Source organism: Molossus molossus, unplaced genomic scaffold, assembly GCF_014108415.1.
Source record: "Molossus molossus isolate mMolMol1 unplaced genomic scaffold, mMolMol1.p scaffold_m16_p_13, whole genome shotgun sequence".
NCBI lineage: Eukaryota > Metazoa > Chordata > Mammalia > Chiroptera > Molossidae > Molossus > Molossus molossus.
Window position 1 is genome coordinate 48126174 of NW_023425348.1, and position 21301 is coordinate 48147474.

A 21301-nucleotide genomic window follows, 5' to 3' on the forward strand; every position below is an offset into this window, starting at 1 on the left:
ATAATGGATGAACTCCTCTAGTTTTTGTCTAGAGAATTAAATGTTAATATATATGCATCTAAAGAATCAGGAGAGTCTTTGAAAAAAGCAAGTGGTCACTTACTGGAAGGGTATTGATGTCTTTTTTTGGTGCATTTCACCCATTCAGGGTGTAGGAGCTTTCAATTTTAAATACTATTAAGGTGGATGAACAATGATTCTATATAATTATTTTGAAGAATAACATAAGACATGTTCATGACTCTCAGAGATCTAAATGGTCTAGTTACAGAAGACATTTTTCCACTTCCAGTGTGGGTAACTGATATTCCTTCTTTCACTTTCTCTTTCTCCCTTTATCTCTCCCTCTCTTCTTCTTTATTCCATCTTCCTCTTCCTCCTAATTGTCTTTTGTTTGTTATTTATCTTCTTCTTTTTTTCCTTTCTTTCTCTCTCCTTCCACTATTTCTCTGCCAGCCTGTTTCAGTGTATCTTACCATAGCTTTCTCTTCCTGCCCTGCTCCTCTCTTCCTAACCTTGTTTAGTTCTCCTTCGATTTACTCTCAGAGCATAAACAGATTTCTATCTTATTGATTTCATTGAGTACTTGATTGATTGAGTTAATAGATTACTTTAGCTAATGAAGAGACTGACTTAAGTACTCAAAGTAATGAGCGTGCCACAGGACCAGAGAGTGGTGAGGGTGGGGGAACAGCATTTAAAAATATGTTGATCAAAGAGCTACATCAGGAGGAATTAGAAACAAGGAAGTATAGGTAAAGGCAAGAGGCCAGGAAATGAAGCAGAACTAAGATATATTCTTATAAATACTAGACATTTAGTGTGTTTAAAACTAAATATTAACCACATTGTTAAAAGTATTTTCTATTCATTTGGTTACAATTTGGTCACATCAAATGTCTCTTGAACACGAAGCTCACACAGCCTGCTAAGTCATCAGTAATAAAATCCTTTGTTTCTGAAAAAATAAATGAATAAAAACAATTTTTTAATTACCTGGTCTTGTTTGTACAATTTGACTATACAAATAATTTGTATTACAAAAATAAACTGTGTTTGTTATGAAAACATAAAATTTCTGCAATTAAATATGTTGAGAGTGAAACATATAGTTCTACAAAATACTACCAAATTGCTGAATAGGAAGAGGGTATTTCTATTCAGGGAGTGAATACGTGCTCAGATTTCATGTATAAGTTAACCACTGGTATGGACTCCCAGGACTGCTTTTCTATTAGGTACACAAAGGCATTTCAAGAAGAGAAAACAACATGAGCATGATCAGAGAAATTCGATAAAACCTTACTTTTGCAGATTCATATATAAGGTGGAACAGTGTAGTCAATATAGAGATTGAAAGGACCAAAATGAGTAGGGTAAGATTTTCATCAGATTATGTGCCACCTACTTTCTATGTTAAAGGATCTGATATTTAACTTCTAATAATTACCTTTGTAATGCTAGACGTTTTCTTATGAGTAAACTTGGGGCAAATTATATTTGTTATGATGAAAAGAGAATCTGGATACATAACATGGACTTAATTTGTAAAAAAATATTATTATTTTATTGTTTCACAGACCACTGCTATTTTTGGACCTGACTGAACATTATTGCTTTCACATTATCCTTAAATTTAATTGGAAATTTATTACTGTTATATATATAAAATATTATATTATTATAAATAATACATATATAATATATATATATATATTTAGTTAAAACTATAATTAGTATTCTACTATACTCAAAGTACAACGATACACTTTTAACACTATTGGTTAATCTATTTTATTCTATGATATACATGTTATGTAATATAAGAGAGAGGTACCCACAAATTTAGATATAGGAATCAAAACAGTATATTTGAAATCAGTATGATCTTAAAATAATGATAAAAAATAAATTATTCAAAAATCATAAAATTGATAATGCTTTTAAATCTCTTACTGTGTAACAAGCATAGTTTTATATACTTTACATATATTACTTGATTTTATTATAACAGCAGTTTTCCAGCACTGGTGCTATATTTATGCTGTGATAGTTGAGGAAAGTGAGACATGCAGACATAAAGTACCTGCCCAATGTCACGCAACAGTAAGACATGGAGCCTGTATTCTAAACCAGTGTAATTCCAGTTTGATTTTTACAACTGTGCTATAATGTAATATAGATAGTTTTAATGAATTACTTCTAGATATTCTATTCACAATAGACTTTTTTCATGATTCAGTGTTATGTGAAAAAAATGTAAGTTATAAAATTGTATACAGTAGGGAGAATTTTTAAAAAAATGTAATTTTAACATATAAATTTATCAGATCTTAAATTATTTATCCCTAGACAGTGAGATTTATTTTTGGAAGTTTTGTTAATCATATAAAATGTTTGTTGAGCCCTGGACGGTTTGGCTCAGCAGTTAGAGGGTCAGCCTGCGGTGCACAGAGACCTGGGTTCGGTTCCCGCTAAGGGCATGTACCTTGGCTGCAGTTTGTCCCCGGCCCTGGTTGGGTCGTGTGGGTGGCGACCACTCGATGTGTCCCTTTCACATCGATGTTTCTCTCTCTTCCTCTCTCTCCTTCCTGTTCTATCTGAGTAAAAAATGGAAAAATGTCCTCGGGTGAGGATAAACATATGTAATTTTTAACATAGTATAAAAACATTAAAACATGGAAAAAATAAAGGAAGAAGATTAAAGAAAGTAAAATTTAGTATCTACTATTTAATCATTTCTTCTATTTTATATTTTTCTGGTTACTTTTTAACCTAACTTATAAATAAAAGGTTTTGTCAAGGTTCCTAAATACACATAACATTCTTGTATTTCATATCTTAGTTGTTGATCATTACTACTCCATTTCTAACATCTTAAGAAAAATAAAACATAGACTTATCCTCGACCTGTCTTTTTGCCTCATAATCCATACCAAAACTATGAGTCAACTGTGTTTACTCTGTCTTCAAATTATTCGTCTTTAAATGCAAATTCATTTCTTAAGATAAAGCCAAGCTCTATTTCTTGCGATAAATCCAAGCTCTTAATCTAATTATTAAAATTAAAAATAAATAATAAGATAATGTATTTGAGAACTTGGGGCAGGAAAAGCTTTCTTAAACAGGACATGTAAAAGAAAACACCTTGTATTTATCAAAATTTATCAAAACCATTAAAAGATAAAAGTGCAAACCACAGATAGGAAAAACTATTTAGAATATATAATTCTATCAAAGGTCATGTAACGAGACCATATAAAGACATTCTATAAGTGAATTATTAAGATACAAATAAAACAATATTAAAGAGTGGGCAAAGAAGTTGAACATGTACTTATAAAGACCAGGTTTATAATGTCCAATTAATACAAGAAAAAGTGCCTAGAAATTTTAATTGCAAAGAAAATACAAATTGACTCTTTAATAAAATACCTTTTTATGCCTCAGTAGATTGGCATAGACACAAATGATTGACAATATAAAGTGGTGACAATACAAAATGATAACGCAAATAAGGAAGAACTGAAAATCTCACAAACTGAAGGTGGAGGGTGAAAAATATTATAATCTAAATGTACATCCTGCAATACCTGTCCTATGACTTAAAAATTCCATTTTCTAGTCATTCAGCCAAAATAAATGGAAACATTTATGTACAGAAAAGCCAATATTAAAATGGTCATGGCAACTTTATTCACAATAGTGCCAAAATAAAAACAATCCAAGAGACATGTGAGGAAATGCTCAACATCACTAACCATCAGAGAGATGCAAATTAAAACAACGAGGTATCACCTCACACCTGTCAGAATGGCCACCATCAACAAATCATCAAACAACAAGTGTTGGCAAGGGTGTGGAGAAAAGGGGACTCTAGTACACTGCTGGTGGGAATGCACACTGGTGCAGCCACTATGGAAAATACTATGGTGCTACCTCAAAAAATTAAAAATTGAACTTCCATTTGACCCAGTCATCCCACTTCTAAGAATATACCCTAAGAAGCCTGAAACACCAATCAGAAAGAATATATGTACCCCCATGCTCATAGCAGCACTATTTACAATAGCTAAGATCTGGAAACAGCCCAAGTGTCCATCAGTAGATGAATGGATAACAAAGCTGTGGTACATATACACAATGGAGTACTATGCAGCTGTAAGAAAGAAAGATCTCTTATCCTTTGAGAGGACATGGAGAGACCTGGAAAGTATTATCCTAAGCTAAATAAGCCAAGCAAAAAAAGACAAATACCACATGATCTCACTTATTTGTGGAATACAATGAACATAACAGTCTGAGGAATAGGGTAGACCCAGAGATGTGGAAGTAGGGTTCAGACTGACAACCCTTGGAAGAGGGGGTGCTGGGGGAGGGAGGAGATAAACCACAGAACTTATATGCCTGTATGCATAACCAATGGACATGGACAACAAAACCGGGCATGGGTGGGGGGATGGGGAGGAGGGTGTCAATGGGGTAAAAAAGGAGAAACATCTGTAACAAAAATAATATACAATAAAATAACAAATAAATAAAAAATAAATAATTGAAAAGGCCTCAGTTTAAAAAAATAAAAGAAAAACAATCCAAATGCACTTTAAGCATAAAATGAATAAACACATTGTGGTATATTAATGCAATGAAATATTACTCCTGTACAAATTACTGTACATGCTACAAAATAATAAATATAAAAAATAATTTTCTGATTAAAGTAAGCTAAAAGAAAAAGTATATATACTGCATGCTTCAATGTAACTAAAGCTCAAGAACAGGTGAGACAGCCCTACAGTGATAGATATTAGAGTTGTGTTTGCCTATCTTGGGAAACAAAACAAGTTGTATGAGAGAACTTTCTGGAGTAATGGAAATATATGACTACATGAGTACCTTCATTTGTCAAAATTTATTAAACTGTACGTAGAATATCTAGGTATTGTATTACATAAAAATTATTCCTCAGAAAAGTAAGCAAAGTACATACAAAATACTCCAGAAGAATTAGATATTGAATAAGATGGGGTATCTACTCCTTTGAGACAATGACAAATATTCCACCAGAATCAGGAGGCTAAAACAAATCCTATTCAAAATCAAGTTTGGAATAAGGTTAATGCATTGAATGAAAGCTAAAAATAACTGCTGGGGATAATTTTTTGGTACCAATACTTTCAGAAGGTGCATGACCATAGTTCACTTTTATGAAGGTGCATGACCATAGATTACACTTTCAATCTCTGGACTCAAATGATTCAAGCACTTCTGGTCATTGCCTTTCCCTTAGATATCCTGAAGTTCCAACTAGAAGACTATGATGCTGAAGATCACAGGAGTTTTGGTAGAGACCCAACACAGAATTTCTAGGCAGGAATTGATTTATAGGTACAATGATGGTGAGATTTATAGAAGATAAAATCAAGTGAGTGAGAGAAAAACAAACAAAACAGATTTTTAAAAATGGAGAAAAAAAAGAAGATCGGAAAATATCCCACTTAAGATGGATCTTCAAACCTATAACATAATACATAAAGAAAGTCAACCAAAATAATCACAGAAAGAAAACAAATCAGTCCACAAAAAATTAAAATAACTAAATAACTAAAAATAACTAAACAAATTGAAGAACGAGCCAATTGTTTATGTCTATCACCTTTTTAAAAAAAACTTAGCTGACATAGTTTATTTATTTTTTTAATTTATTGACTGATTTTAGAGAGAGAAAGAAAGAGGGGGGAGAGAGAGAGACAGAGAGAGAGAGAGAGAGAGAGAAACATTAGTTGGTTGTTTCACTTGTAAATGCATACATTGGTTGACTCGTGTATGTGCCCTGAATGGGGATCAAACCTGCAAACTTGGTGTATCAGGAACCAGCTGAGCTACCTGGCCAGGGCAATGTCTATCATTTTAAAAAACAAAAGATTAGAAATTTAAAACTGATGTTATACTAATTGAGAAAAAAACAACAAAAATGGAAAATCATGTAATAATTATTGCAGTCAAACTTTACAGATACATATCAACAAAGTGAAAAGCTTAAAAAAATAACAATAGAGAAATTCCAAATAGTATAGAACAGTAAAATAGTAAAATTGAATAATTGTTGAATAATATTTGCATCAATGGAGCATAGATCAAGATTTTTCTGAAATATTACTTATGAAGTATTTTTAAAAAGAAACTGAAAAATGGGGTGAAAGAGCTATATTAAAAATATCATAAATAAAAATTTTCTAATTGAAAATAATTACAAATATTCATATAAAAAGTTGATGCAAAATAGTTACCAGACTGTAATGTAAAAGTACCTCCCACCAACTGCATTAAAACTTTAATTGATAAAGAGAAAATAAATGGAAATATAAACAAGAAAATTCAGAAACCAAAGAAAGAAAGACAACTTTTCCAGATATAAAGTTCTTAAAAGCACATACACACAAAAAGCCAGTTGAGAATGAAATATTATTTTCACTGTTCTTAAGAAAAATAATTGCCAATTTCAGAACAGATTCCCAGCTAAATTGTCATTTATCATAGAGAAGAAAATACATTTTAAGTTGTAAAAATACAAGAAAATATTTACCTCACACATGTTGACACTGAAGGAATTAATTTTATTTTAACTGTTTACTTCATATAAAATATTTTATATGTCTACAGCATTTTTATGTTGTATATCAGTGGGAAAATAATGGATTTACAATTAAATGATTCTAGAACAATTAGCTTCTCATTCAAATGAGTTATACACATACATACACATGTAGATAAAAACCCAAGAGGTAATTAGATTAATATTTGATTGAGCAATTTTATTCTTATGTTAACATAGTCATGTAACCCCACTAATGCCCATATCTTAGTTTGAGTTCCCCTGAAAGCATAACCTTGGACAAGAACTGAGGAGCATGTAATTGATTTGGAGGTTGATTCCAGGAAACCCAGTAATGGATTGGGGCTACTAAGAAAGGAATAAGAAAGATATTACAATAAAATGAGTGTGTTGGTTACCATTGTGGGCAACGATATCCTGCTAGGGTCTCTGAAGAACCAGATTGAATACATAATATACCTCAGAATTGTCTTTCTGAAGGTTAAGAAAATTATATTGCTTTTTTATTTTTTATTTATTTATTTATTTATTTATTTATTTATTTATTTATTTATTTTTATTGATTAATTTTTGTTACAAATGATTCTCCTTTTTTCCCCCACTGATTCCTCTCTCCCCCTTCCCTCCCTGCCCTTTCCCCAGATTGTTGTCCATGTCCACTGTTCATGCATACATGCATATAAGTTCTGTGGTTCATCCCTCTCTCACCTCCACACTCCTTAGGGGATTGTCCTCAAACTGTTATGTTCATTATATTCCACAAATCAGTGAGATCATATGAAATTTGTCTTTCTCTGTTTGGCTTGTTTCACTTAGGATGATACTTTCCAGGTCCCTCCATGTAGTCTTAAAGGATAAGAGATCTTTCTTTCTTACCGCTGCGTAGTACTCCATTGTGTATATGTACCACAGCTTTTTAATCCATTCGTCTACTGATGGGCACTTGGGCTGTTTCCAGATCTTAGCGATTGTAAATAGTGCTGCTACAAAGATGGGGGTACATATATTCTTTCTGATTGGTGTTTTATGCTTCGTAGGGTATATTCCTAGAAGTGGGATCGCTGGGTCAAATGGGAGATCAATTTTTAATTTTTTGAGGTGACACCATAGTATTTTCCATAGTGGCTGCACCAGTCTGCATTCCCACCAACCGCACAGAATATATTTCTTTTTTAAAAACATGAAAACAACCTAAATATGAAATATCAGTACAATGGTTAAATAAACCTGTTACATATATGCAATGCAGTGATAAACATTGGGAAAATATTACCAATATAAAAATATGAAAACAAAATTGTGTGAAAAATGGCATTGCAAAGATATATTTATTATGATTGTTTTTTTGTACAAGTTTCTCAAGAAGAACTACATTTCTAATTTAAAAAAAGAAGAAGCACACATGTCAATCACTCACATCAAGTTCAGGATAATGGTTATACCTAGAAAAGAAGGGAGGGATTATGGGTACAGAAATGGTCTTGATTTTGCAAGTAATTTTCTTGTTGTCCGGAAGGTACACAAATATTCATATAATATTCTGGTTGTTTTCTGAGCTTAAAATATTTTGCAGCAAGCCCGGCCATTGTCACTCAGTGGATTGAGTGTTGTCCCATGGACTGAGAGGTCCAGGTTGATTCCTGGTCAGGGCACATGCCCAGGTTGTGGGCTTGATCCCCATTAGGGGTCTTGCAAGAGGCAGCCAATCCATGTTTCTCTTTCACATTGATGTTTCTATCTCTCTCTCTCTTCCTCTCTGTTTAAAAAATCAATAGAAACATATTAAAAATAATTTTTCCATGATATAATAAACACGTCAAAAGATGTCAGAAGGTTATATATAATTAAATGTAGTGGATTCTGACTTTCTGCTTCCAGGAAGTGAATAAAACATCATAGATGAAACAGAGAAGCAATACAAGCAATTAATGACTAAATCCCAGAGACATGGTTTTGAATTGCAATACATTGTAATGATGTGAGAAGGTAGAAGGTGGTAATATAAACAGGAAGCAGAGAGAAAACCACAGTAGTGTGATTTTGTAATTATGATGGTAACAAGTAATATTTACTGACTTCTTATTGTGTTTATCCATGTTTTTATATATACTTGTTACATGTAAAAGTTATATATACTTAAAATAACTCTGTGAGGTAGAAGATATTATAATTCCCTTTACCAAATGCTTGAGAAGGTTAAGGGACTGGTTCAACCTTAAAACAGATTGACAAACCTCAGAGGGATGGGGTTTTGGAGGGGCTGGAAGAGATAAACCAAAGAACTTATATACATATGTGCACAGCTAGGGACAGTAGGCTAGTGAAGGCAGGATGGAGAAGGAGTGGGAAAGAGGGGGTCAATGGGAAAAATAGGGGATATTTGTAATACTTTCAATAATAAAAAATAAAAATAAATACATAAATAAGCTAAGTAGCTTTCCCAAAGACACAGAACTAAGAAATGGTAGAGACTGATGTGGAATACAAGCATTAACTCCACTGTGCTTAGTCTTAATTTCTTTACTATGAAATGAAATCAGCAGCTCAAAGACATATGTTCACTGCATCATTATTCAAAGTAGCTCAGAAATGAAAAGAACCTAAGTGTCCTAGGCAGATGAATAAAGAAAATGTGGTATATATAAACAATGGAATAGCATTCAGTCATGAAAAAGAAGGAAATCTTCCCTTGAGGACATTATATTAAGTGAAATAACCCAGAGACAGAAAGACAAATACGGTAAGTTCTCACTTTTATGTGGAATCTAAAAAGTCAAATTCATAGAATCAGAAAGTAGAACTAGTGAGGAAAATGGGGTGATATGGGTTGAAGGATACAAACTTTTATTTCAGTTATAAGATGAATAAATTCTGGAGATCTAATGTATATCATAGTGATTATAGTTAATAATACTATATTATATACTTGAAATTTGCCAGAGAGTAGATCTTAAATGTTCTCACCAAAAGAAAACCCCCCAAAACAAAAAACAAACAAACAAAAATCCCTAACAACAAGCAAATACATGAAGTTATGGATATATTCATTAACTTGATTGTGGCAATCATTTAATCACATTTAATATATATTATAAATATTATGTTGTGGGACGAACCTACAATAAAAAAGTAGGTTTACAGTTGTGAGTATGTGAAATATAGCATTTATTCTTGCACTATTATTTATTAATCACTGTATCATTTTCCATATGAACAACTGTAGACCTATTTCTACCTCACTCTATATGTATGTGTGTATATATCTATCTATCTATATATGTATATATATGTATGTATGTTCATGTGTACACCTTTAAAATATCACATTGTATAAAGTAAATATAGACAATTTTTCTTTGTCAATTATACTTCCATAATACTGAAAAACTTTAGTGAATTTGAAATTCTATATCTTCTAAATAACTTTAAAGTAAATAAAGTTATTTTAGGCAATAAACAAACAAAAAAAGCAGAAACTCACAACCAGCAAAATTGTACCAATGAAATATTTATTTTTCAGACATGAGTAAAATCATTACAGTTAGAAATTTAAAGATGCAAGGAGAAATGAATAGCAATCAAAACTAAATATTTTGGCATATTTAAATGAATATTGACTGTATAAAAAAATAACCCTATGTGTGTGAGTTTTAAAATTTACAAGAAGTAAATTAAAACAACAATAGTATATAATTCATAAAGTAGATAAGTTTAATGGGCATCTGTAGGGCAATGGCTAAAGTAATTGAAATTTATATATAAAAATCAAAGCAAATGTGACAGTAATAATAAAAAATAATCCATAATCCAAAAGAAGAACATATTTGTTGTGAATAATTTGTAGCTCAGGTTGAAGAAAAAATAGTAAATATAAGATACTAAATTTATTTAAAAAGTAATAATAATTATTGTTTTTCAAATTATAAGAGAAAGTTTATTTAGAAAGTTACAGGGGTAGAAGAAGTGAGCCGTAGAAGAAATTAGCTACAGATACAAGTTACAGAGGCAAAAGAAGGACACTTGAAGTTTAAGGAATTACACTAAAAAAAGATTTGAGCAAGTCTGCTCTGGGGGTGAAGGGGGTAAGGAGGGAAAGAGAGAGAATAATTGTTAAATGTGCTTGAAATTAGTAATGTATTTAAAATACTAAAATTGTCAGGTTGCTTAAAATATAATTTTTTAATACTTATAAACAAATGTAAATTTAATTATCAAGATATTCAAAATATGAAAAATAAAGGATGGATGTTTATAAGTCGAGTTTGCTGACAAATTTTAAATTCCGTAATTCTACAAAGTCAAGCATAGTGGCAGAGTCACCATTTTATCCCTGGCATCTGGCAGTTATAAAAACAGAAACTAATAAAATGATTATAATAGAAGAAGAAAGAAGCTCCAGGAACATCAGTTAATCTAATAACAATAGATGAAGTCAAGTTATTGATATAAAATATTGAACAGATATTGAAAAGAACAGAGAAAAATAATATAACCTGCTAAATAAATAAGACACAAAGAGAATGTAGCAATGGATATTGAGAAGTGGTCTAAAAAGAAGATGGAAATAAAGTACAGAAATGAGCCAGTATAAATACACATTTTAACATAATTTTCATTAGAAAGTATTTCTCTGATTAAGTTGTATAAAAATCGTATGTATTAGGTATCATTATTTTTCCATTCCTTACTTCTGTAATAACATTTTCTTCACATGGTCATAGATCTGCTTAGTCCTGACTCCATATATGATAGGGTTGAGCATGGGTGGCACTATGACATAGAGATTGGCCAGAAGTATGTGGATATAGCGGGGGACATTTCGGCCAAAGCGATGTGTCATGAAGGAAAAGAGGGCTGGTGTATAGAAGGCAAGAATTACACAAACATGAGAACCACACGTGCTGAGGGACTTGAGGCGGGCTTCCTGGGAAGGGAGATGGAAAACAGCACGGAGTATCTGGACATAAGAAAGGGCAATGGCCATAATGTCAAACACTAGATTACCAATTGCACATAAGCCATAAATATTATTGATCTTGATGCTGGCACAAGACAGACGAGCAAGACCCATGTGCTCACAGTAGGTATGAGGAATGACATGATTCCCACAGAAGGGCAATCGCAAAATGAGAAATACAAATGGGATCACAGAAAGAAATGACCTCACTAACACACCAAGACCAATCGCAGAAACAGTCTTGTTGGTGAGGATGGTGCTGTATCGGAGTGGGTTGCAGATGGCCACGTAACGGTCATAAGCCATTGCCAAGAGGACTGCTGATTCTATCAGTGTGAATTTGTGAATGAAAAACATCTGGGTGAGGCAGGCTTCAAAGATGATCTCCCTGAGACCAAACCAGAAAATTCCAAGCATCTTAGGGATAGTAGCTGTGGAGAGACCCAAGTCAGTGGTAGCCAACATGGCCAGGAAGTAGAACATAGGCTGGTGTAGGCTGCTCTCAGCCTGGATCACAAACAGAATAGTGACATTTCCTACGAGTGCAATCATGTACACAACACAAAAGGGAAAGCCAATCCAAATGTGGAGCATTTCCAGTCCTGGGACCCCCAGCAACAAGAAGGAGGAGGGGTGAAACTGGGAGTCATTAGGAAGGGACATCATGGTAGGTAATGCATAAGTCTTCAGAAATTTATGTTCACCCAACATACAGATCACCAGATAGTGTCTGTAGCTTTGAAGACCTAAAGACGATATAAGAACACTTAAGCTAACTTCTCTCATTATTGCCTTTTTCACCGGTAGAATCCCATCTTCAAGTTTGACCAATGTAGGATTCTGCGAGCTTCAAATATAGTGATGACAATTAGTTCCAGTTAACTGAATGACAACGCACAGGCATAGTAACAGTCAACAAAACAGCTGAGGTCATCAAAATTTATGCCAAAATATAAAAAATTTATTTAAAGGGCTAAAATTGGTTTATCTGTTAGTATTGAGACATTATTATTACTAAACAATGTAGACAATATTAGTGAAAACGAAACATTCATTACCAATGAGTTAGGTGCTGCCTACTATTTGCAAGGCTGTAAGGCTGTTTGTCAGATCATGCAAACATCATCTGCAACATTTTTTTCAAAGAGAACACTAAATTTACATTTTTTATGTATAAATGATCTAAGGATCAAAGACTAAGAAGCTTGCCAGAAGTTTAAAGTGCTTTTAAGGGAAGATCTGGGAAATTAAGTGAGGGAGGAAGGTAATGAATGAAAATAAAGGAAAAGTTAATATATGCTTAACCTATGTTAGCAAGTATAGGTACCCCCCCACACACACACACAAATACTCCTGATACATACCAATTCACACTCTTTTAAAAAACTCACAACATTCATCTGAATAAAACATGCTAGTATTTCTCATTTATAACTAAGGCAATGGTGACTTTAGGAGTGTAAAACACATTTCAAAAATGTCAACAACAACAACAACAACAAAAAAAACCCAAAACTAGAGAGAACAAAATATTAGGAATAATATAAAATTAGATGCATGATAATTCAAACATGGTCTGAATATATTAAATGAAAAATTCTAGAAATAAACAATTCATAAATTTTAAACTTCATGCCGTTCTGAGTAGTGTGATGAAATCTCGCTCTGTCCAGCTGTGTAGACACGAGTCACATAGTAGCTGTCTCGGTTATCAGATGGACTGTCAGGGTATCACAATGCTTGTGTTCAAGTGACTCTTATTTTACTTAATAGTGACCCTCAAAGCACAGGAGTATTGATGCTGGCAATTTGGATATGCCAAAGAGAAGCCATAAAGTACTTCCATTAAGTGAAAAGGTGAAAGTTCTGGGCCTAATAAGAAAAGGAAAAATAAATAATATGCTGAGCCCTGGCTGGGTGGCTCACTTGGTTGGTGTGTCATTGCCTACACCAAAAGTTTGTGGGTTCCATTCTCGGTCAGGGCGTGTATAGGAGGAGAAATATCAGACAATGTTTCTCTCTTGCATCAATGTGTTGTTGTTTTTTTTCTCTCTTCTCTCTCTCCATTCCTCTGTCTCTAAAAAAAAAATAATAATAAAAACATATCCTCAGGTGAGGATTAAAAATAAAAATCATATGCTGAGGTTGCTAAGATCTGTAGTTAAGAACCAGTCTTCTCTCTGTGAAATTGTAATACAGTATAGTGATATAATTGCTTTATTTTATTATTATTGTTAATCTCTTACTGTCCTAGGAAGTCTTTATAGCCTTTTATCATTTTGATATTAATTTCTTACTTGCTGCAATAGACTCACTGTTCTAAGTGATGCTGGAGATATAAAACATAAATGACATATCTTCCATTTGCCATTAAGGGATTTATATTTTGTGAATATTTTATTAAATTTTAGGTCCATAAGTATTGTGTACACATAAGAGTGCAACTCAATTTTTTTTTACAAATTAATCACACCTGTGTAACCAATAAACAAATGAATCAACAGACATTATCAGCATTACTCAGATTATATGACCAAATCTATTTATTCTCTAAGCTGTATCCTTAGTCTTCTCCCCCCCCCAAATTTATCCTATTTCTCTTCTCCTCCTTTCCTATGCCTCTTCTTTCCCCTTCATCCATCACTGTGAAGTAAGGATGCACGGTAAGCTGGTACATGGGGAAGACTCACCAGATTAAGCACCAAGATAGAACCCTGTCTCTCTCATGTCTCAACCTGCTCAGTTTTTTTATGAGGGCACTGCTCTTTGCCTGGGAGGAGCTTCAACCAAAAATCACCTAGAGGTCGTTTTGAAAAAGACACAAGGTCTCTGAGGATTCTAGTTTCTAATCTGTCCCCAGTCATGAATAGAAGTCATGTGACTTCTAAGGAAATGAAGGCAGGAACAAAGTGAGGTTTCTGGATTACCTTGTGAATCTCCACTAACCCTTCATTACCTTGATCTGTGTTAGAGCACACAATGATAGAAGGAACACGAGCTCTCAGCATCCTGGATCATCATTTAGGAGGATGGGATAATTTTGTGTTCAAGAACCAAGGCTCTGGAGTCAGAACACTTCTCTTCTGTTTCACCTCTATAAATTCATTAACAACAGTGACATTAGAAAACTGATTTAATCTCTTGATTTTGTTTTCCATTTTGCTCAGTTGTTCCTCTGCTTTTCTGCACCAATCAGTTCTCATTCATAGTTCATCTCAATGTAATCATTTACGATTTCCATTTTTATTAATATTTAATATTGTGATTAAATTCTGAGTGATATCCAATACACAAAATTAATGTAAACCTTTACAATAGAACCATGTAAATTTACCAAATAATTTTTGGCAGATGCTCATATCTGTGTCTTAGATGTTTCAAGTAAAACCACTTATTCTGTGAAAAATAAAAACTTTATTGGTGCAGATATGGTCCTACACAGTCCTTTCGCCTTCAGTCTTCCCTAGAAATAGTAACTAAGCAATATATCTCAAAAGTCACACTTGGGGAAATTTAGTTTATGTCAATAGGTTTTTCATGAATGTGTGACCAATAGAATAATCAGGATTCTGCTCTCATAAGGGGGGCCCACACTTAGGGGTTTAATGCTCTGTGGTGCTTGGGATTTAATGCTGTGTTGAATTTTTTAAACAACTTTATTTTTGAATTTATGTTCTGTAATTAAAATCTGATATAAAATGGGGCAGGTGCCGGGGTTTGGATCCTGAATCATGTACGTTCTCACCTGCTGCACCTGCCACATCTCTCCAGGATAATTTCTTGGCTACTTGTAACACTACCTCTGCCATTAAAAGGCTTATATTTTGTGAATATTTTATTGAGTAGGCACTGCTGCTGCTGTTCCTTGTCCTTGGCATGCTCCTGATCCTGAATCTATCCACACCTATGACTAGTGCTCTAATTCACAAAACAGGGACCTTGTGCTTCTGTGTACATTTGCACTTACCCCACAGGTATCTCTATGCCCCTAAAATAACATGATAAAAAATAAAATAACAAACATCAAAAGAGAAAGTCGGTTGAAGTAAAAGTTCTTTTTTTCTCTCTGCATTTTCAACAAGTAGCCTAGAAACTTTGCAGTGGGCTTCTTAAATTATGCAGCCAGTACCAGTTAAAGCACTAACTCAGTGCAAATCCGGGACACTGTCATATCTTTGCTCTTTGCCCTACTTCCCAAATTTATATATTGAAGCCTTAACCTCCAATGTGACAGCATTTGGAGATGAGGTCTTTGGGAGGCAATTAGGGTCATCAGAGTGGAGTTCTCATTATGGGATTAGTGGCCTTATATAAGAAGAGGAAGTGCCAGGTGAGAACAAAGGGAAGGCAGACATCTGTAAGCCAGAAAGAAAGCTATTACTGGTTGGCACCTTGATCTTGTACTTCCCTGGTTTAGAAATGTCACTGAGCAAATGAAAGCACAGTTTGATTAGAATCCAAGCCCCTGTGGGCTGGGAGCCCATGGACAGCAGCAGTCATAGCTATGAGCAGCGCCCTTGGGGAATAAAGACCAAGCCCACTCAATAGCACAGAAAGCCAAGACAGAGCACTAAAATAGCCATAGCCACTCACCTGGGGCTACAGCAGAGGGAGGGCAGACTGGGCTGAAACTCTGTGGGGACATCTGGGATTTGGAGGGCACTCAGAGTTTTTCCTGAGTTGCGGCCACAAAAGACAGTGGACAGTGTGCTCCATCCCTGAGTTGTGGGAAAAAGCACCAGCCCCGCCACCTCGAAAATTCATCCTTTCCCAGGTGAGGCAAAGAAATGAAAATTGAGTCTCATTAACAACCAGCATCTATCCCACCCTCTGAAAATCCTCTTATGCAGAACACCAGGGCTACATTCCAAGGCATAGAGTAACTGACACTATTAGCCACTGGTAAAAAGCTAGAGGATAACTGAACATTTCCTGGTCTTGAAAATCTACCCAGGAAAGTAAGACTTGTCAGTGTTGTTTAATGTGGGCCTTCAAAGGCTCATCAAAATCGAGTAGAGGGAGCCACAAACAATAGGACACCAACCCCCATAGGGAAAATTTGGCAGGCTCCAAAACCCACTAAGATAGCCAAAATGGTGAAACAAAGAAACAAATTCCAAATGAAAGAACAAGAGAACTCTGTTGAAGATGAGATCAATTAAATGCAGCTAAGCAAATTATCAGAGGTAGAGTTCAGAGCCATGATCTTGAGGAAGCTCAACAGCAAGAGTAAGGACATCAGCACCATGAGTAAAGATATAGAAACATTGAAAACCAAACAAGTGGAAATGAAGAATGACATAGCAGAAATAAAGAACACATTGGAAGGACTAACCAGCAGAGTAGAGGAAGCTGAGAACTGGAACAATGAATTAGAAGACAGGGTAGAAAAAGCAACCAATCAGAAAACCAAAAGAAAAAAACAATTATAAAACAGGAAGATAGCTTAAGAGAACTGTTGGACAACTGAAAACATAATAACATTCCCATCATAGGAGTCACTGAAGAGGAAGAAAATGGGCAAGGGTTAGAGAATATGTTTGAAGAAATAGTGACAGAAAATTATCCTAACTAGGTGAAGGAAGAAGGCATTTAAGTTCAAGAAGCACAGAGAGCCTCAAGTAAGAACGTAAACAGGCCCACACCAAGACACACAGTAATTAAAATGCCAAAAGTTGAAGACCAAGAGAGAATCCTAAGGCAGCAAGAGATAAGCAGCAGGTAACCTATAAAGGAAACCCCATAAAGTTCTCAGCTGACTTCTCAACAGAAAAACTACAGACCAGAAGGGAGTGGCATGAGGTAATCAAGGTCATGAAAAACAAGGATCTGAATTCAAGACTATTCCATCCAGCAAGGCTATCATTCAAAATAGAAGGTCAAATAAAGAGTATTCCAGACAAAAAAAGACTAAGGGAATATATTAACACCAAACCAGCACTGCAAGATATGCTAAAAGGACTGCTGTAATTAGTAGAAGAAATAGGAAGTAAAATAGAACCACACTAAACAAAAATGGCAATAAATAAGTACATATCAATTATCACCTTAAATGTGAATGGTTTGAATGCTCCAATATAAAGACACAGAGTAGCTGACTGAAAAAGAAAGCATGACTCACATATATGTTGTCTACAAAAGACCCACCTCACAACAAAAGACTCACATAAGTTGAAAGTGAAGGGATGGAAAACAATCTTTGAAGCAAAGAGAAAGGAAAAAAAAGCTGGGGTAGCAAGCAATCCTCATATTTGATAAAGTAGATATCAAAATAAAGGCCATAACTAGAAATAAAGAAGGCCACTACATAATATTGAAAGAATCTATCCATCAGGAAGATATAACCTTGGTAAACATATATGCGCCCAATATAGGAGCACCAACATATATTAAAAATCTTTTGGAGAACTTCAAAGGAGAAATTGACAGCAATACAATCATAGCAGGAGTCTTCAACACCCTGCTGACATTACTGGATAGATCCTCTAGATACAAAATTAGCATGGTAACACAGACTCTAAATGAAGAGCTAGATTAAATGGATTTAACAGATATCTACAGAGAATTACACCCCAAAACTACAGAATTCACACTCTTCTCAAGTGCACATGGGATATTCTCAAAGATAGACCACATGTTAGGGCACAAACGAAGGCTCTACAAGTGTAAGAAGGTTGAAATCATATCAAGCATCTTCTCAGATCACAATGGCATGAAACTAGAACTTAATTTCAACAAGGACATGCAAAGACATTGCAAAACATGAAGGCTAAATAGTATGTTATTGAACAATGAATGGGTTACCATGGAGATCAAGGAAGAAATTAAAAACCTCCTGGAAACCAATGAAAATGAACAAACAACAACACAAAATCTATGAATGCAGTAAAAGCAGTTCTGAGAGGGAAGTTCATAGCACTACAGCCCTACCCCAAGAAGCAAGAAAAATTTCTAATAGACTATCTGACCTCACAACTTAGAGAGAAGGAAGTAGAAGGAAGGAAATAGTAAAGATCAGAGCAGAAATAAATGACATGAAGACCCAAAAAACCATTTAAAAGAATCATTGACACAAAGAGCTGGTTCATTGAAAAGATAAACAATAGTGATGGACACTTAGCTAGACTCACCAAGAAACAAAGAGAGAGAACCCAAATACACAAAATCAGAAAAGAAAGAGGAGAAATAATAACTAACACCACCGAATACAAAGAATTGTTAACAAATATTATGAACAATTATATGGCAACAAATTCGACAATCTAAGAGAAATGGACAAATTTCTAGAATCACATAGTCTCCCAAAACTGAACCGGGAAGAGATAGAAAACTAGAACAGTGCAATAACAACAAAAAAAATTGAAGATGTAATCAAGACTCTTCCAGCAAACAAAAGCCCAGGCCCAGACGGCTTCACGGGGGAATTTTACCAAACATTCAAAGAAGAACTAATACTCATTCCCCTCAAACTATTTCAAAAAATTCAAGAAGAAGGAAGACTTCCAAACTTGTTTTATGAGGCCAGCATAATTCTAATTCCAAAACCAGAAAAAGTCTCTACAAAGAAAGAAAACTACAGACCAATATCCTGATGAACACAGATTCCAAAATCTTGAACAAAATACTAGCAAATCGAATCCAGCAATACATCAAAAAAATTATTCACCATGACCAAGTGAGATTCATCCCAGGGATGCAAGGCTGGTACGATATTTGCAAATCAATAAATGCAATACACCACATAAACAAAATGAAAGATAAAAATCATATGTTCATATCAATAGATGCTGAAAAAGCATTTGACAAAATCCAGTACCCATTTCTGAAAAAAATGCTCAGCAATCTGGGAATAGAGGGATCATATCTTGACATAATAATGGCCATATATGAAAGACCTACAGCAAACATCATACTCAATGGGCAAAAATTAAAAGCATTTCTCTTATAAACAGGAACCAGACAAGGATGCCCACTTTCACCACTCATTTAACATAGTAGTGAAAGTCTTAGCCACAGCATTCAGACAGGAAGGAAAAGATAAAAGCGATCCAAATTCGAAAAGAGCAGGTGAAACTGTCATTATTTGCAGATGACATGATACTATATGTAGAAAAACCCAAAGACACCATCAAAAATTTTCTAGACTTTTTTTTTTCTTTTTATTTTTTTAATGAATTATTTATTTATTTTTTTGTTACAGATATTTTACCTTTTTACCCCATTGGCACCCCCCACCTCACCCCACCTCCGCCCCGTCCCCGGCTTAGTTGTCCATGTCCATTGGTCGTGCATACATGCATATAAGTTCTGTGGTTTATCTCTTCCCTCCCCTGACCCCCTCTTCTGAGGGTTGTCAGTCTGTGCCCTACTTCCATGTTTCTGGGTCTACTGTATTCCTCAGACTGTTATGTTCATTATATTCCGTATATAAGTGAGATCATGTGGTATTTGTCTTTTTCTGCTTGGCTTCTTTCACTTAGGATAATACTTTCCAGGTCCCTCCATGTCGTCTCAAAGGATAAGAGATCTTTCTTTCTTACCGCTGCATAGTACTCCATTGTGTATATGTACCACGGCTTTGTTATCCATTCGTCTACTGATGGACACTTGGGCTGTTTCCAGATCTTAGCTATTGTAAATAGTGCTGCTATGAGCATGGGGGTACATATATTCTTTCTGATTGGTGTTTCAGGCTTCTTATATTCCTAGGGTATATTCCTAGAAGCGGAATCACTGGGTCAAATGGAAGTTCAATTTTTAATTTTTTGAGGTAGCACCATATTGTTTTCCATAGCGGCTGCACCAGTCTGCATTCCCACCAGCAGGGTATTAGAGTCCCCTTTTCTCCACACCCTCGCCAACACTTGTTGTTTGATGAATTGTTGATGGCGGCCATTCTGACAGGTGTGAGGTGATACCTCATTGTTGTTTTAATTTGCATCTCTCTGATGATTAGTGATGTTGAGCAGTTCTTCATATGTCTTTTGGCCATTTGTATGTCCTGTTTGGAGAGGTGTCTATTCAGCTCCTCTGCCCATTTTTTAATTGGGTTCTTTGTCTTCCTTTTGTTGAGTTGTATGAGCACTCTATATATATTGGAAATTAACCCCTTATCTGATACATCAAGAAATTGATGGCATTCTTATACACCAATGATGAACTCACAGAAAGAGAAACTAAAAAAAAAAAAAATCCCATTTACCATCGAGGCAAAAAAAATTAAGATACCTTGGAATAAACTTAACCAAAGAAATAAAGAACCTATTCACAGAATACTACAGGTCATTGAAAAAAGAAATAGAGGAAGATATAAAAAACCAGAAGCACATACCTTGGTCATGGATTGGAAGAATTAACATCATTTAAATGTTCATACTACCCAAAGCAGTCTATAGATTCAATGCAATCCCCATCAAAATACCAATGACATACTTCACAGAACTAGTACAAATACTTCGAAAGTTCATATGGAACAAAAAAAGACCTCAAATAGAAGAACAAAGTTGGAGGAATCACATAACCAGATTTCAGGTAATGCTACTAAGCCACTGTAATCAAAATAGCCTGGTACTGGCACAAGAACAGGCATATAGACCAGTGGAATAGAACACAGAACTCAGAAATAAACCCAAGACAATTTGCTCAAGTAATATTTGACAAAGGTGGCAAGAGCATATAGTGGAGTAAAGACAGCCTCTTTAATAAATGGTGTTGGGCCCTGGCCAGTT

The 21301-nt window shown here is 34.5% G+C and overlaps 1 protein-coding gene across 1 annotated transcript; it reads right to left on the reverse strand.

The window, feature by feature from the left end:
* Positions 1 to 11300: 11300 nt before the first annotated feature.
* On the reverse strand, positions 11301 to 12239 carry LOC118628142 (olfactory receptor 52E2-like). The gene has a single exon (XM_036258903.1). The coding sequence runs from the start codon at positions 12237 to 12239 to the stop codon at positions 11301 to 11303; it is 939 nt and encodes a 312-aa protein (XP_036114796.1).
* Between the last annotated feature and the right edge of the window lie 9062 nt (positions 12240 to 21301).

Bases quoted from the DNA above. Each gene is read 5' to 3' on its own strand.
- LOC118628142 (XM_036258903.1), bottom strand. From the start codon at position 12,239: ATGATGTCCCTTCCTAATGACTCCCAGTTTCACCCCTCCTCCTTCTTG.